Below are 17,941 nucleotides of genomic sequence, written 5' to 3'. Positions count from 1 at the left end.
TGTGGCGGTGTGAGGCAGCGGCTGTACCAGCTACAACATGGTGCCGCCCTGGCCCCACTGTGCCAAATGTCCCGGCAATCTTGGACGATTGCTATAACATTCTCTTTAATCAGTAAAGCAACTCCCCCTCCTCTTTTACCCTCAGGTCTTACCCCTCGCAAACTAGTTTAAACCATCCAGAGTATGACTAGCAAACTTGCCTGCCAAGACAAAGTGTTGGAGTAACTCAGCGGTCAGGCAGCATTTCTGGAGAAAAAGGATGGGTGACATTTTGGGTCGAGACCTTTTGCTTCAGTTCAGGAACATCCCAACCCCCTTGTACATCTCTGCCCCAGAAGAGATCCCAATGGCTCCCAAAAATCGGAATACCTGCCCGTGCACCAACTCCAGAGCCACAGATTCACCAATCCTATCTTCTTGTTTCTACCCTCACTAGAACATGGCATTGGGTGCAATCTGGAGATTACCCATGAGATCCTGCTTTTTAACCTTTTGCTGTATTCACTCCATAGGACATCACCCCACTTCCTGCCTGGGAGATTTGTGCCAATGTGTACAATAACTTCCAGCTGGTCACCTTCCCCCTTAAGAATGTTCTACAGCTGCTCGGACATCCTGGACGCTGGCACTAGGGAGGCAACTTTGAGAGCATTCTAGGGTCTTGTTTGCTGTCACAGAACCTCCTGTCTGTCCCTCCAACTAGGCAGTCTCCAAACACTATTGTTCTGACTCCTCTTTTCAACTTCTCCTCTTTTCAGCTTCTCCAACTTGGTACTCGATTATGAGGAAGGTTGAGAGGAGGCCAGATAGAAGTATATTAAATTATTAGAGACATAGATAGGGTAGACAGTCAGAACTTTTTTCCCAGGTTGAAAATATCAAGTACTAGAGGGCATAGCTTTAAGGTTAGAGGGCAAAGTTTAAAAAAGATATGCAGGGCAAGTTTTATTTTCACTCAGGAGACCACTATGGGGAGTGGCGGTGGAGGAAGATTCAATGGCAGCATTTAAGAGACTATGGATTATGCAGGGAATGGAGGGATATGCAGAGCTGCCAAGTAGTACTGATTTTCCGTATTTTGTACGGAAATGCGATTAGAATACGGATGTACGATTTTGTGTTGTTAAATACGGATTTTAAATACGGAGTTCAGTTCAGTCTGAAGAAGGGTCTCGACCAAAAACGTCACCCATTCCTTCCCTCCAGAGTCGCTGCTTGTCCCGCTCCAGGTTTAAACAGAGTGCTGTCAGTTTAACGCGTGGGAATTTAAACGAAGCGCTGTGGATTCTAAATATAGCACTATCGGCTGGAGCGCTATGGGCTTTAAACATAGCGCTATGGGCTTTAAAGCGCTATGGGTCACAGACTGTTCAGGAAAATTCTCATATAATAATGAGTCTTTGGAATTCTCTTTCTCAGTGTAAGTTGTGTCTTTGATTATTTGTCAGGCAGTGGTAGAATTCTGGATAAGCCTACTGGTGAAAGGTTACCAGTGGGATTGCAGTTACATTGGGATTGGCCTTGATTTTACAGAACGGTGGGTGGGCTCAAGCGGGAGAGAGGGAGGGGTGGAGAGGATGGAGAGAGGGAGGGGTGGAGAGAGGAAGAGAGGGAGGGGTGGAGAGAGGGAGATGGAGAGAAGGAGAGAGGGAGAAGGAGGGAGGGAGAAAAGGAAGGAGAGAGGGAGGAAGAGAGGGAGGGTGGGAGGGAGAGAAAGAGGGTGGGGAGGGAGAGAGGGATTGAGGGAGGGAGGGAGAGAGAGGAAGGAGGGAGCGAGGGAGAGGGAGGCTTCCAAAATGGCTTCTACATCATCATCTGGTGCTAAAAGCAGGAAGCAGCCGTTCAAACAGCAGTTTACAAAGAGATGCCAATGAATGCACGGTCAAGTAAGGTGCATAGAAGACATGTCAATTGGTGGCAAAGTTATGCATTCTTGTACTCTTACATGCGTATGACTGCACATTTAAAAAAAAAAATTTTCAGCAAAATGGCACCGTGTAAAAATACTGATTTCCTCAGCAAAATACTGATTTTCAGGTACTAGAATACTGAAATGCTCTGACAAAACATGGCAGCTCTGGATATGGATTATTGTGTAGGCAGATAAGAGTTGGTCTTGGTATCATATTCGACAGAGACGTGTGTGCTGAAGGGCTTCCTGTGTCATACTATTCAGTTGAATAAAGGGGACTATGGGGCCATGCGGGAGGAGCCGGCCAAAGGACTGGAAAGATACACTAGCAGGGAAGACAGTGGAACAAAAATGGCAGGTGTTTCTATGAATAATACTGAAGGTGCAGGATCAGTTCATTCCTAGGAGGAAGAAAGATTCCAAGGGGAGAAAGGGATGACCATGGCTGACAAGGGACGTCAGGGACAGTATAAAAATTAAAGCGAAGAAGTACAACGTAGCAAAGATGAGCAGGAAGCAGGAAGATTGGGTAATGTTTAAAGAACAACAGAAGATAACCAAAAAGGCAATACGGGGAGAAAAAGCTTCTTTAGGTATGTGAAGAGGAATAAATTAGTTAAGAACAAAGTTGGTCCCTTGAAGACCTAAAAAGGTGAATTTATTATGGGGAACAAAAAAATGGCAGATGAGTTGAACAGGTACTTTGGATCTGTCTTCACTAAGACACAAACAATCTTCCTGATATAGTAGCGTCCAGAGGATCTGGGGTGACAGAGCAACTGAAGGAAATCTACATTAGGCAGGAAATGGTGTTGGATAGACTGATGGGACTGAAGGCTGATAAATCCCCAGGGCCTGATGGTCTGCATCCCAGGGTACTTAAGGAAGTGGCTCTAGAAATCGTGGATGCATTGGTGATAATTTTCCAATATTCTATAGACTCAGGATCAGTACCTGCGGATTGGAGGGTAGCTAATGTTATCCCACTTTTTAAGAAAGGCGGGAGAGAGAAAACGGGGAATTATAGACCAGTTAGCCTGACATCGATGGTGGGGAAGATGCTGGAGTCAATTATAAAAGATGAGATAGCCGCACATTTGGATAGCAGTAACAGGATCGGTCCGAGTCAGCATGGATTTGCGACGGGGAAATCATGCTTGACTAATCTTCTGGAATTTTTTGAAGATGTAACTCGGAAAATGGACATGGGAGAGCCAGTGGATGTAGTGTACCTGGACTTTCAGAAAGCATTTGATAAGGCCCCACATAGGAGATTAGTGGGCAAAATTAGGGCACATGGTATTGGGGGTAGAGTGCTGACATGGATAGAGAAGTGGTTGGCAGACAGGAAACAAGGAGTATGGATTAATTGGTCCCTTTCAGAATGGCAGGCAGTGACTAGTGGGGGACCGCAGCTATTTACAATATACATCAATGATTTGGATGAAGGGATTCAAAGTAACATTAGCAAATTTGCAGATGACACAAAGCTGGGTGGCAGTGTGAACTGTGAGGAGGATGCTATGAGAATGCAGGGTGACTTGGACAGGTTGGGGGAGTGGGCAGATGCATGGCAGATGAAGTTTAATGCGGATAAATGTGAGGCTATCCACTTTGGTAGCAAAAACAGGAAGGCAGATTACCATCTAAATGGCGTCAAGTTGGGAAAAGGGGAAGTATAACGGGATCTGGGGGTCCTTGTACATCAGTCTATGAAAGTAAGCATGCAGGTACAGCAGGTAGTGAAGAAAGCGAATGGCATGTTGGCCTTTATACAAGAGGAATCGACTATAGGAGCAAAGAGGTCCTTCAGCAGTTGTGCAGAGCCCTAGTTAGACCACACCTGGAGTATTGTGTGCAGTTTTGGTCCCCTAATTTGAGGAAGGACATTCTTGCTATTGAGGGAGTGCAGCGTAGGTTTACAAGGTTAATTCCCGGGATGGCGGGACTGTCATATGCTGAGAGAATGGAGCAGCTGGGCTTGTACACTCTGGAGTTTAGAAGGATGAGAGGTTATCTCATTGAAACATATAAGATTGTTAAGGGCTTGGACACACTAGAGGCAGGAAACATGTTCCCGATGTTGGGAGAGTCCAGAACCAGGGGCCACAGTTTAAGAATAAGGAGTAAGCCATTTAGAACGGAGATGAGGAAACACTTTTTCTCACAGAGAGTGATGAGTCTGTGGAATTCTCTGCCTCAGAGGGCGGTGGAGGCAGGTTCTCTGGATGCTTTAAAGAGAGAGCTAGATAGGGCTCTTAAAAATTGCGGAGTCAGGGGATATGGGGAGAAGGCAGGAACGGGTGCTGAGTGGGGATGTTCAGCCATGATCACATTGAATGGCGGTGCTGGCTCGAAGGGCCAAATGGCCTACTCCTGCACCTATTGTTTATTGTCTATTGTCTATGATCTTTGTTGGGGACTATTGGAGTATATAACTGTGCTTCCACCAAAAAATGACATTGGTAACTGAGGAAATGAAAACCATTCATTTACATCAGAGAGAATATTGTTACGTCTTTCTCTGATCTAGCTTCAAACTGTATTCTCTAGATACATGATAGTTATTTTCTGTTGCAGAACGTCATGATGCCCTATATGTGGTGGGATCCTTGGATGAGACTCTGGAACTGAGAGGAATGCGTTATCATCCAATTGATATTGAGACCTCAGTGCTCAGATCACACAAGAGCATTGCTGAATGGTAGGACATAAATATTGTGAATTATCTATGAAACTGGTGGATTGGTAGGAGTTAGCTTGATTCACCAACTGCTTTGCTTGAAAATTCTTGTTTCCAAATTATTTGCAAACTATATGCAATATGAGATAACTTTTTTGTTCGTTAATTTAACAAAGAATGAAAAGTCTTGAGTGGAGGGGCAAAAACGAGCTCACACAAGCTAATCAGCTAGTGAACTGAATATTGTCGGAAAAAAAGGTAGAATCTCAGTGTTGACAATAAAGAAATGAAATTGGTTCAGAAGATGAGATAATTATTTTCCAAGGGTACAAAACAACAGTAAAATAAACTGAAATGCAGTCAAAAAGATTAATAATGGATATAGTCTTCCAGAATAAAAAGTTACATTTGCAGAGATTAAATGCCAGTCAAAATCAGGACAATGAATCCTTCAGCTTTGTTCAGCAAAACAGCACACTTGTGCCATAGAGGTCTGGGGATGAGATAACTTATCCATAACTTAGCAATGTTACAAAATTTTGAGATTTTAAAAATCAAGTCTGCAATTTATCCCATTAGATAAAGCATAAAAAGAAGTTTAATTTGACACCTAATTCACTTTCATATCTTCAGTATTAAAAAAGTTATGGCCATTTTCATACTCGGAAATTAGCATCTTGTTCCCTATTGCTTTTCCATTGACTTAACACAAAAGCTGTGATCGAGGACAGTCAAAAGCCCATAACTTTCTTAAAAATAAAGAGAACTGAAAGAAATTTTCAGTTATTATAGATTGAAGCATTCTGAAACAAATATAAAACAATCTTACTTGGATGACCTGAAATTAAAGCATATAATTGGTTAGTTACCTAATTGTAGCTAATTACAAAATTGACCGTTGTGACGGAAATAGTAATAAACACCCAGACTGCCTTGAAAATTCAAAAAGGTGATATTCTCAAGATCAGAACTTTAATATTATTGTATTCTATGCTGTAAGTCCGTAACAGATAAGTAAATAAATTACAATTTCTAGCAATAGACCAAGTCTTTATGGAGAAGATCAGTTGCTAGCTGGTACATTGGCATATCATAATCAATAGCATCATCATACTCCCCAGATTGTAACCAATAAGCAACTCTGTACACCTTGTTTTTCCTCAACTTTACAATTTTGGCATTGTAAACTACAAGTTTTTGCTCTTCAAACCACGCATGACATGCCTTTCTGCCCACTACTTTCCCATTAAGAATGTCCTGTAGATTCCATTTCTTAAGAAAAGGATAATCGTTTTAAATAGCCAAATAGCTGAGTCTCACAATGCGAGTTGACACAAGAGGTACCCCGAGTTAAAACTCGTGGTAATAACGTACGATTAACGTACGGAACTTGTGGACGCAACTTAGAGACTCGTGGCGCTAACGGCAGGTACTCGTGAAACTTGTCAACTCTTGCAAAAAATCAAACATGTTTAAAATTTTCCACGAGTCAATTTTACTCTTATGGTTAAGAATTGAAAAATTTTAACTTGTTGTAAGAACGTAGTGGTCCGTGCGTTTACCTTAGTGTATCGTGAGTCTACCGTGGGAACTCTTTAACTCAGCGGGCAGGCAGCAGCAGATTGTCGCTCCCTTCAGTTTCCCAGCGACAATCACCTGCCATAACGCGAGAGAGATCATGCACTGTTGTAGGTCTCCTTTGCACGTCGGTGTTTCTGTCTTTCTCCACTCATTGTTGGCCCTATCTGTCACCACCCCCACCTACACCCCTCTGCTTCCCGGCCATGTGTGTGACCCCTTCTCTCCCCTCTCCAGCTCCCCGCCCATTGCACCGGCGCGGGGGCTTTGCACTGTCTTCACGTCGGCGATGCCAGCAGGTCAGTGCCAGTCGCCCCGGGGCAGTCGCTCCCTTCAGTTTCCCAGGGGGTCTGGACGGGACTGGAGTTGGGAGGGAAAGGTGGGGGGGGGGGGGGTGATGGGTGGGTTAGGTGAGCAGGAGAGTGGGGTTGTTTGCAGTTGCAGAGGGAGGGGGCAAGGGCGGTACAGTTCCCAGTCTCAGCTCCTGTCCAGGGGGGTGGCCGGAGACGTCAGGACCAAAGGGACACCGACCCTCATCTTGGGCTGTGGGCGAACTGCCACTTGTCGCCGTAGCGGCCCATCGGGGAGCGAGTTCCTCTGGAGTTAGAGCGGGGCTGGGCTGGAGTTGCTGCTGGCTGTGGGTCTCTGGGTTCTCCGTGCTTGCAGTGGGCCTGGTGGGCCTGGGGGTCTGTGTCCCTTTGGTCCTGACATCTCCGGCCACCCCCCTGGACAGGAGCTGAGACTGGGAACTGTACCGTCCTTGCCCCCTCCCTCTGCAACTGCAAACAACCCCACTCTCCTGCTCACCTAACCCACCCATCCCCCCCCCCCCCCCCTTTCCCTCCCAACTCCCGTCCCGACCCCCTGGGAAACTGAAGGGAGCGACTGACCTGATGGCATCGCCGACGTGAAGACAGTGCAAAGCCCCCGCGCCGGTGCAATGGGCGGGGAGCTGGAGAGGGGAGGGAAGGGGTCACACACATGACCGGGAAGCAGAGGGGTGTAGGTGGGGGTGGTGACAGATAGGGCCAACAATGAGTGGAGAAAGACAGAAACACCGACGTGCAAAGGAGACCTACAACAGTGCATGATCTCTCTCGCGTTATGGCAGGTGATTGTCGCCTGACCGCTGTTCCTGACGCTAAAGCCTTGGGATCGTTGCCCTTTGTGTTGGCGTGGAGGGGGAGGGGGGTATTGTGCTGTTTGGTCGCCCCCTGCTATCCTAGGGACAGGGAGACACAGCGGCTTTTGAGACTGGTGGGCAATCACTTCCAAAGTGTCTGCCCACACAGTCAGTACACCTCTGCTACACTTGTCTCCCGCACTAAGATCATCCCGCAGAGAATGATCCCAGCCTAACCCAAGAGCCATGTCACCCCAGGCAGATTAATGACGCCCCCCCCCCCCCCCCCCCCCCCCCCCCCCAACCTCTCTCCACCTAAACTCACGCCTGGGCACCAAAGCAGCTCAGGAGGCAAACCCTGAGTTCCGTCTCACAACAATCTGATGCGCATATCCATTCACATTCAAAGATTTTATCTCCCGTCTCCCCGCAGTGTGTAGACATGGCAGTAAATTCAATTAACTTTTAAAATCTCACTGTCATGAACATATGCCAGATGGAAGGAATATTTAATTCCCATAAATTAATCTAGAAACATCTACTTTCAATATAATCAAAATTATTATGTTTTGCACAATAAATGTGACTAAAGCTGTTGTGTATATTTAGTATAAAAATATTGATTATACAATTACACAAAATATAGACGATTTAGATGTTCTTATGACACGATTGTCCAAAACATTTTTAAAATCATCTTGCGAGTGTGTGTTTCTGGATTGGAACGTTGCATTTGCGGTGAATTTGAACCCCTTATCGGCAGGAAAGATACTGCTGGTTGACAAATCACATTTTCGCAATGTAAAATTAGATTAAAGCCACCCCAAGAAGCAAGATTATATGTAAAATAAACGACTTACCTTTTGTTTTGTCCCGTTCTTGCGATCCGTCACGTTGTAGCGTTGAGGGCGTTAGAAGTCGCCTTTTATTTTAATCAAACTATTAAATTGTACGGCAATTTTTTTTTTAAACGGGAAAGGAAGTCCGATCGATTTTTCTTCATCGACTCGCAGCCCGAGGAAATCCCTCTCCAATAAGCAGTACAAAACTGGATTTTAATCCCGCCCGCCCCCCCCCCCCCTCAAAGGCGCCAAAGTCGCGAACACGGCCAGTGGCAGAACTGCAGCACCGCTGAAGGTAGGTATTGTAATTTCGCTACATAACTATTTTAAAGCTAATAGATGGATGGCGTTACAACAGAGAAGTAGTCAATCATGAATTACCTTCAACAAGCCATCATCTCAATTATTAACGATAAATTAAAGATGTATCATAATGTGATATGGATAATTGGTGTTTAACTCAGATAACTCCCATAACCCTGCCCTGTGTGGGCAGCACTTTGCTTCAATTCCATTTCTGATTGTTTTTGTTTCTTCTTCTGCAGTGCTGTCTTTACATGGACCAATCTGCTCGTTGTTGTGGTTGAATTGGACGGTTCTGAACAGGAAGCACTGGACTTGGTTGCCTTGGTTACCAATGTTGTTTTAGAAGAACATTATCTGATTGTAGGAGTGGTAGTTGTGGTGGACCCAGGGGTGATTCCCATCAACTCGCGTGGTGAGAAGCAGCGGATGCACCTTCGGGATGGTTTCCTAGCTGACCAGCTTGATCCCATTTATGTGGCCTATAATATGTGAGCCGACTGCTCTGATTGCCTATTGCTACTGCTGCCTCAGTGACAGTTTTTGCCGGTGCCATGAATGTCCACATCGATCTTGTATGCTGCACTAAGAATGAGAACAAAGAGAAAGCCAGACCATGCTGGGAGGCGGTGCTGCGTGCATTAAAGCCACACATCCAGTATGATCTGTCATCCATTTCTCATGATGATGTGCTCTGCAGAGCTCCAGTGACAGTCGTGTCAAAAGGCAGCAGACTACCCTACTACACCACTACTGGTGCCATATTAAATGTGAAGTAGTGTTCTAGAAACGCCACTGTATCACAATACATTAAAAAAGACTACGCAACTGTAACAGGGACATATCTTCATACATCAGACTTCCTGCAAGACTGGGAGGCAACTGAGTTTTGAGTCACCAGTGTTACCGTTTTCATAAATCCCTGCTTATCTTCGCAGTTTGTGGTATCATGCACACTGTGGGGCTGTGGATTTGGAAATTCTTTTTAAAATCTATTTATTCTGTTAATGAGTGGATATAGATGGATGGATAGACAGGTAATCTATCCAAGAACCGGGGTGGGGTGGGGCAGGCATTTTAAAGTTGTGCTCATCTTCAAGCTAATCCACTATTCACGTCGCTAAGAAGTAAGGGGAAAATGGTTGAGGATATTGCTTATGTTGAGTTCTAGGTTGTCCTGTGATGTTCGCACTAATGGCTTAGAGTGGAACTCTAGAGGAGTTTTTAATCCTACCATTGTATTGTGATCTGCAGAGCTGGTGAGGATCTTGCCAACTTTTCATTGTTGTAATTGCCCACTAACCATGGTAATCTGGTCCAAGCATCAGAACACCACAATCACTCCACCCTACCTACATTAGGAGCATTATCTCTCCAGGAAGAATACATAAGTATCCTGTTGTTTTAATGAATATCCTATTCTGATATTTTTTATAAAATATTTTTCATTCCATGTGACATTTCATCCGTGGAATCCAACTGCAGTACTGCCATCGTAAATTATGGAAGGAAATAGTCAATGTTATGTCAGACCTTGAAATGCTATGGGAGTCTCCTCTGTCATAAGGATATTCAGATCTATTCGAGTAGCTTTCCTCAGAAAGTTACAATGGGTTTGAATTTGTGTGAAATAAAACCTTACTGTTTGATTATATCCAACATTTGCCAGTTGCTCCAATTTGCACCATGTTGCTGGCGTGCACTTGCATACCTGGCTGGCTTTTCTTGCATTCTTGGTCTTGAGATATAACACAACTTGGTGATTGCATAAATAAAGTTATTTCACACATTTCTAGATTTTGCCAAAAAGTTTATTTCCAATGGGTCCAAAGGTTTCAAGGAGTCATCTGGTGTATTTGTTTGTCATGAGTAAAACCACTTTAAATTCTTACTGTGCATTTACCCTTGTGCTTATAATCATTTTGTAAATCATATAAGTGAATAATCGTCACTGCATGAAATAATTATGCCTCACTTTGTTCCGATGTTTGCAATTTGGTCAGAGCATCCTTTTTAAACCAAGCGATCTATAATTTGAAAAGAAAGTAGGGAAAACAGCAAAGATTCTAACTGCAATATAAAAGTGTTGAAATTCAATGTGCATCCCAGACTCAGGCTAACTCAGTTGTTTAAGCAGGACTCCTGTGCATGTTTATAGATCAGCCATCAGATGCAGTCCAATGTTGAAGTTGCTCAGCAACTTGTGCTAACAAAGAGGAGGAACCCTACAACAGGACTTGAAAATGCATCAGCAGTGCAGGCAGTTTAAGAAATGCAACTTAAATAACAATAAATACTAGCCGTCTTAGAGAATCATCTGCACCACACAGGTGCAGGAAATCAGAAACAGAATTCTGAACCAGCCAGCTAGGAAGCACCTTTTGAGCAGAAAAAGAGTCAACATTTGAGGTCAACAATAAAATAGAAAATAGGTGCAGGAGTAGGCCATTTGGTCCTTCAAGCCAACACCGTCATTCATGTGATCATGGCTGATCATCCACAATCAGTACCCCATTCCTGCCTTCTCCCCATATCTCCTGACTCCGCTATCTTCAAGAGCCTTATCTAGCTCTCTCTTGAAAGTATCCAGAGAACCGGCCTCCACCGTCCTCTGAGGCAGAGAATTCCATAGACTCATCCCCATTCTAAATGGCTTACCCCTTAGTCTTAAACTGTGGCACCTGGTTCTGGACTCCCCCAACATCGGAAACATGTTTCCTGCCTCTATTGTGTCCAAACCCTTAATATGTTTCAATAAAATAACCTCTCATCCTTCTAAATTCCATTATACAAGCCCAGCCGCTCCATTCTCTCTGCATATGATAGTCTCGCCATCCCGGGAATAACCTTGTGAACTTTGTGTACAAACCAAACCAAAACATTTTGAACTACTCAGCAGATCAGGCCACGTCTATTGGAAGAGGGATAAAGTCAATGTTTCAGGTCAAAGACCAACATTTTCTGTTTTTACTTGGGAGATTTCCAGCATCGTAGTTTGCTTTTGATTTTCATTTATTTTCTGAGGTCAGAGACTCTATATGTTCATTTTTCCTTTGAATCTATTTCCTTCTCTATAAGCTTCTAAACCTGCTGCATCCTTCCCGATTTTCTGTTTCTATTTCAACACGTTTAGTTACAGGTTTGTCATTTAAGGCAATATAAATTTCTTTTAAACACATTTTATGAATCTGGTGGCTTAATTTCAATTCATGAAAGATTTGTTTAGCCAGACTTTATTATGTGTGGTACAGTTGATTCTCTGACAAGGCTAGAATTAGAAGAACAAATATGTTAGTAGATTGCAGGTAACTGTAAAACTAATGGGTTCTACTAGCTTGTAAAATAATTATGGATAAGGACAGTTTGACCCCACAAGTTCTGAATTGGGGCAAAGCCAACTTCGATGGTATTTAACGGGAACTTGCTAAAGATGATTGCGGGCAAAGGGGAAGTGGGATGCTTTTAAAAGAATTATGGTGAGTGTTCAAGGCATGCATATTCCCGTTGGAGTAAATGGCAAGGCAGCTGTAAGGCAGAGTAAGAAACCCTGGATGACGAGAGAAATTGAAGCTCTGGTCATGAGAAAGGAGCAAAGGCCAGGCATAGACAGCTGGGATCTAGTGTATTCCTCCAAGGACCAGGTTATAGTTCTGGAAGTAAAAAATGAGAATTCAAAGAAATTTCATAAGTACATTAAGGGAATGAAAGTAACTAGAGAGAATAGGGCACTTCACAAACTAAAGTGGTCATCTATATGTGGAGCCGCAGGAGATGAGCAAAGTGCTCTTATTAATGTGGAGAAAAATATGAAGGCGAGCAAAGTTGGGACAGTTAATGGAGATGGCTTGAGGGCAATCTGTATTACGGTCGAGGAGGTTCTGGACATCCTAGGGTGCCTGAAGGTAGATATATTTTCTGGGCTGATCAGGTTTATCGGAGGACGCTGTGGAAAGCTAGATAAGAAATTGTGAAGCCCCGGCTGAGATATATGAATCGTTATACACGGTGAGGTGCTGGATGACAGGAGGGTGGCTAATGTTTTACCTCTATTTAGGAAGCAATGGTAATGCCTGGGAACTATAGACCGGTGAGCCTAACATCAGTGGTAGGTAAATTACTGGAGAGGATTCTGAGGAATATGACATTTATGTATTTGGATAGACCTTGCCGCTAAAACCCTTTTCAGACGTTGTCTTAGATTTGATAGATGGCCTTGGTGAGTAAATTGTACTAAGTTATGTAGATGGTGCATGTTGCAGCAATAGTGTGCAGGGTGGTGAAAGAATGAAATGTTTGCACAAGTGGATTAGGTGCAACTAAAACTACCTGTTTTGTCCAGGGTGGTGTCAAGCTGCTTGAATGCCAGAGCTGCAGTTACAGTGCATTCAGAAAGTATTCGGACCCCTTCACTTTTTCCACATTTTGTTATGTGCCGTGACTGAAGTGTAGGGGACTTCGACCCCCTCTCCCTACCATTCTACTGGCCAACGTACAGTCACTAGAGAACAAAGTGGAGGACTTAAGAGCAAGGCTGCTTTATCCAAGGGAGCTGAGGGAATGTTCTGTTTCACAGAGACATGGCTCACTCCCAGCTCCCCAGACTCAGCAGTCCAGCCTGATGGTTTCTCCATCCATCGCATGGACCATACACTGGCATCTGGGAAAGGGAGAGGAAGGGGCGTCTGCCTCATGGTCAACTCTGCGTGGTGCTCAGACGTGGCAGTCCTGTCCAACTCCTGCTCTCCACACCTGGAACACCTGGCTGTGAAGTGCCGTCCCTTCTACCTACCAAGGGAATTCACCTCCATCATCCTGACCGCGGTCTACATCCCTTCCCAGGCTGATGTCCATCTGGCACTGAGGGAGCTGCACGCTGTGGTCAATAAGCACCAGATGGCTTACCCCGAGGCATTGACCACCATAGTCGGGGATTTTAACAAAGCCAACCTTAAGAAATCGCTCCCTAACTTCCACCAACATGTCTCCTGCAGCACCAGAGGACCAAACACCCTCGACCACTGCTACACCACCATTAAGGATGCCTATCAATCTTTCCCTCGCCCTCACTTTGGTAAATCCAACCATACTGCAGTGCTGCTTCTTCCTGCCTACAGGCAGCAAGTGAAGAGTGCACCCCCTGAGGTGAGGACTGTTCGGAGCTGGTTGGGTTGGGGGGGGGGGGGAGTGGGCTGAGGAACAACTCCAGGACTGTTTGGAGTCTGTACACTGGGCAATGTTCAGGGACTCGGCAACGGACCTGAACGAATACGCCACAGTCATTACAGACTTCATAAAGAAATGTGTGGAGGACTGCATTCCTACAAAAACCTTCAGAGTGTTTCCCAATCAGAAGCCTTGGATGAACTATGAGATCCGCACTCTTCTGAAGACCAGGCATTCATGTCCGAAGATACAGAGGTCTACAAGAAGTCCAGATACGACCTTGGTAAGGCCATCAAAAGGGACTGAGCAAATCAACTCATACCTCGACAAAAACCTGGAACCACTGCAGTTCGCTTACTGCCACAACAGATCAACAGTGGATGCGATCTCGCTGGCTCTCCACTCCGCTCTGGACCACTTGGACAACAAAAACTCATATGTCAGGCTGTTATTCATTGACTACAGCTTGGCATTTAATACAATCATCCCCTCCAAGCTGGTTACCAAGCACTCAGAACTGGGTCTCCGCGCATCCCTCTGCAATTGGATCCTCGACTTCCTCATTCACAGACCACGGTCTGTTCGTATTGGTGTAAATGTGTCAGCCTGATTACAATCAGCGCAGAGCACCTCAAGGCTGCGTGCTCAGCCTCCTGCTGTACTCTATACTCATGACTGTGTAGCCGGTCATAGTGCAAACTCCATCACCAAGTTCGCCGACGACACCACTGTTGTGGGACGTATCACTGATGGAGACGAATCAGAGTATAGAAGTGAGATTGGCCGTTTGACCAAATGGTGCCAGCACAATAACCTGGCTCTGAACACCAGCAAAACCAAGGAACTGATTGTGGACTTTAGAAGGGGTAGGATGGGGACCCACAGTCCCGTTTATATCAACGGGTCGATGGTGGATAGGGTCAAGAGCTTCAAATTCCTAGGCGTGCATATTTCCGAAGATCTCTCCTGGTCCCAGAACATTGATGCAATTATAAAGAAAGCACATCAGCGCCTCTACTTCCTGGGAAAATTACGGAGAGTCGGTATGTCGAGGAGGACTCTCTTGAACTTCTACAGGTGCACAGTAGAGAGCAGGCTGACTGGTTGCATCGTGGCTTGGTTTGACTACTTGTGCACCCAGGAGCAGAAAAGACTGCAAAAAGTTGTAAACATTGCCCAGTCCATCATCGGCTCTGACCTCCCTACCATCGAGGGGATCTACCACAGTCGCTGCCTCAAAAAGGCTGGCAGCATCATCAAGGACCCACACCATTTTGGCCACACACTCATCTCCGCTGCCTTCAGGTAGAAGGTACAGGAGCCTGAAATCTGCAACATCCAGGTTCAGGAACAGCTACTTCCCCACAGCCATCAGACTATTAAACTCAACTCAAACAAAAATCTGAACTTTAATAGCCTATTGCACTTTATATGCTTATTTATGTGTGTGTATATATATATTCAATGGTATATGGACACACTGATCTGTTCAGTATTTATTTATGCCTGCAATATTCTGTTGTGCTGAAGCAAAGCAAGAATTTTATTGTCCTATCTGGAACACATGACAATAAACTCTCTCTCTCTCTCTCCCTCCTATTCTAAAATTGATTAAATTCTTTTTTTAATCATCAATCTACACACAATACCTCATAATATAAAAGCAAAAACAGCTGTTTAGAAACTTTTGCAAAGTAATTAAAAATAAATAACTGAAATATCACATTTACTTAAGTATTCAGACCCTTTGCTATGACATTCAAAATTGAGATTCAGTGCATCTTTATTTCCATTGATTATCCTTGAGATGTTTCTCAAGGTTCTCCCAGGTTCTGCACACCGCTCTCACCTTGACAGCCACAAGAGGGGCTATGTGAGGATGCTGTTCATAGACTTCAGTTCAGCCTTCAACACGATAGTCCCCACCAGACTTGCTGAGAAGCTGATGGAATTGGGGTTCAACACTCCCCTGTGTGCCTGGGTCCTGGACTTCCTCACCGTCAGGCCCCAGGTAGTCAAGATGGGAGGAAATACATCGAAGTCCCTCACCCTGAGCACAGGATCCCCCCAGGATTGCGTTCTCAGCCCCCTACTGTACTCCCTGTACACACATGACTGTGTGGCTAGGTTCAGCTCCAACTCTATAATCAAGTTTGCTGATGACACTGTGGTGGTGGGCCAGATCACTGATAACGATGAGAAGGCCTACCGGGATGAGGTGGCTGATCTGGCACTCTGGTGTCAGTACAACAGCCTCCTCTTGAATGTCAAAAAAACTAAGGAGCTGATCGTGAACTTTAGAAAGGCACAACATCCGAGGACGTACACACCACTGAAGATAAATGGGGATACTGTGGATAGGGTGAGCTGCTTTAAATACCTGGGAGTCCACATCTCAGAAAATCTGACATGAACATCAAACGCTGCCGCACTGGTGAGTAAGGCAAGGCAGCGCCTTTACCACATCAGGCAATTGAGGAAATTCAGAGTGTCTCTGAGGATCCTCCAGTGCTTCTACTCAGCGGCTGTAGAAAGCATCTTGTCCGGAAACATCACAATTTGGTTTGGGAACTGTTCTGCCCAGGACAAGAAGGCTCTGCAGAGAGTAGTGCGTTCGGCCGAATGCACTATGGGAACTACACTCTCCCCCCTGCAGGAACTATACATCAGAAGGTGCAAATCCAGAGCCAACAAGATCATGGGGGGGCCCTTCCACCCCAGCAACAGACTGTTCCAGCTGCTACGGTCAGGCAAACACCTCCGTTGCCATGCTGTGAAAACAGAAGGAGTTTCTTCCCAGAGGCCATTAGGACTGTAAACTCCTATCTCATCAGGGACTAATTTACTGTACCAATTTACTGTTGTGTTGTGTCTTTTTAAAATTGCTGTTTTTTCTTTTTTTTCCCTCCCACAATGGAACAATCCTTACTGATTGTTCCATTCTGTTTTGTAGTATTTTTTGCACAATCCGCAAGCATTGCCACTTTTCATTTCACTGCACGTCTCGTGTGCGTATGTGACGAATAAACTTGACTTGACAACTTGATTGGAGTCCACAAGTGGTAAATTACATTGATTGTACATGATTTGGAAAGGCACACATCTGTATATAAGGTCCCGCAGTTGACAGTGTATGTCAGAGCTAAAACCAAGCCATGAAGACGAAGGAATTGTCCGAAGACCTCCGAGACAGGATTGTGGCGAGACACAGATTTGGGGAAGGGTATAAAACAATTTCTGCAGCATTGCAGATCCCAAAGAGCACAGTGGCCTCCGTCATTCTTAAATGGAAGAACTTTGAAACCACCAGGACTCTTCATAGAGCTGGCCGCCCGACTAAACTGAGCAATCGGGGGATAAGGGCCTTGGTCAGGGAGGTGAAGGCACCTTAACAAGATTCTCTTGTCTGATGAAACCAAGATTGAACTCTTTGCCGTGAATGCCAAGTGTCATGTCTGGAGGAAACCAGGCACCGCTCATCACCTGGCCAGTACCATACCTACGGTGAAGCATGGTGGTGGCAGCATCATGCTGTGGGGAAGTTTTACAGCGGCAGGAACTGGGAGACTAGTCAGGATCGAGGGAAAGTTGAACGGAGCAAAGTACAGATAGATCCTTGAAGACCTGCTCCAGAGCGTTCAGGACCTCAGACTGGGACAGAGGTTCACCTTCCAACAGGACAACGACCTTAAGTGCACAGCCAAGACAACGCAGCGGTGGCTTCGTGACAAGTCTGTGAATGTCCTTGAGTGGCCCAGCCAGAGCCCGGACATGAACCCGATCGAATATCTCTGGAGGAACCTGAAAATACCTGTGGATCGACGCTCCCCATCCAACCGGACAGAGCTTGAGAGGATCTGCAGAGAAGAATGGGAGAAATTACCCAAATACAGGTGTGCCAAAGCTTGTAGCGTCATACCCAGAAGTACTGAGTGAAAGGACTGAATACTTATGTAAATGTGATATTTCAGTTATTTCTTTTTAATTACTTTGCAAAAATTTCTAAACATCTTTTTATTATGGGGAATTGTGCATAGATTGATGATAAAAAAAAATGAATTTAATCAATTTTAGAATAAGGCTGTAATGTAACAAAATGTGGAAAAAGTGAAGGGGTCAGAGTACTTTCTGAATGCATTGTATATGGGCAAGTGGAGAATACAATATCACACTCTAGAGATGTGCCTTGTCCGTGGATGGAAATGCCTTGGATAGAATGGTGAGTAAAGGACCTGTCCCACTTGGGCGTCATTTGTGCGTAATTTACGCTACATCATTTACGCGTCACGACGCATTACGCGCGCATGGTGCGTGGTGACGTAGGCAGCGACGCGCGG

The 17,941-nt window shown here is 45.0% G+C and overlaps 1 protein-coding gene across 2 annotated transcripts in view; it reads left to right on the top strand.

Moving 5' to 3' along the window:
• LOC116975383 (disco-interacting protein 2 homolog A-like) overlaps positions 1-10,236 on the top strand; it is a 246,159-nt gene extending 235,923 nt beyond the window's left edge. For both annotated transcript variants that reach the window (XM_033024428.1, XM_033024427.1), the window contains exons 37-38: positions 4,493-4,616; positions 8,684-10,236. In XM_033024428.1, coding sequence (XP_032880319.1) covers positions 4,493-4,616; positions 8,684-8,936 — 377 coding nt within the window. In that variant the 3' untranslated portion in view covers positions 8,937-10,236. The remainder of the gene's footprint in view (positions 1-4,492; positions 4,617-8,683) is intronic.
• Positions 10,237-17,941: the final 7,705 nt, after the last annotated feature.

The sequence above is a fragment of the Amblyraja radiata genome, chromosome 7 (genome assembly GCF_010909765.2).
Source record: "Amblyraja radiata isolate CabotCenter1 chromosome 7, sAmbRad1.1.pri, whole genome shotgun sequence".
In the NCBI taxonomy this organism is placed as follows: domain Eukaryota; kingdom Metazoa; phylum Chordata; class Chondrichthyes; order Rajiformes; family Rajidae; genus Amblyraja; species Amblyraja radiata.
The sequence above is the reverse complement of the archived record's forward strand: the minus strand, read 5'-3'. Positions and strand labels throughout refer to the sequence as shown.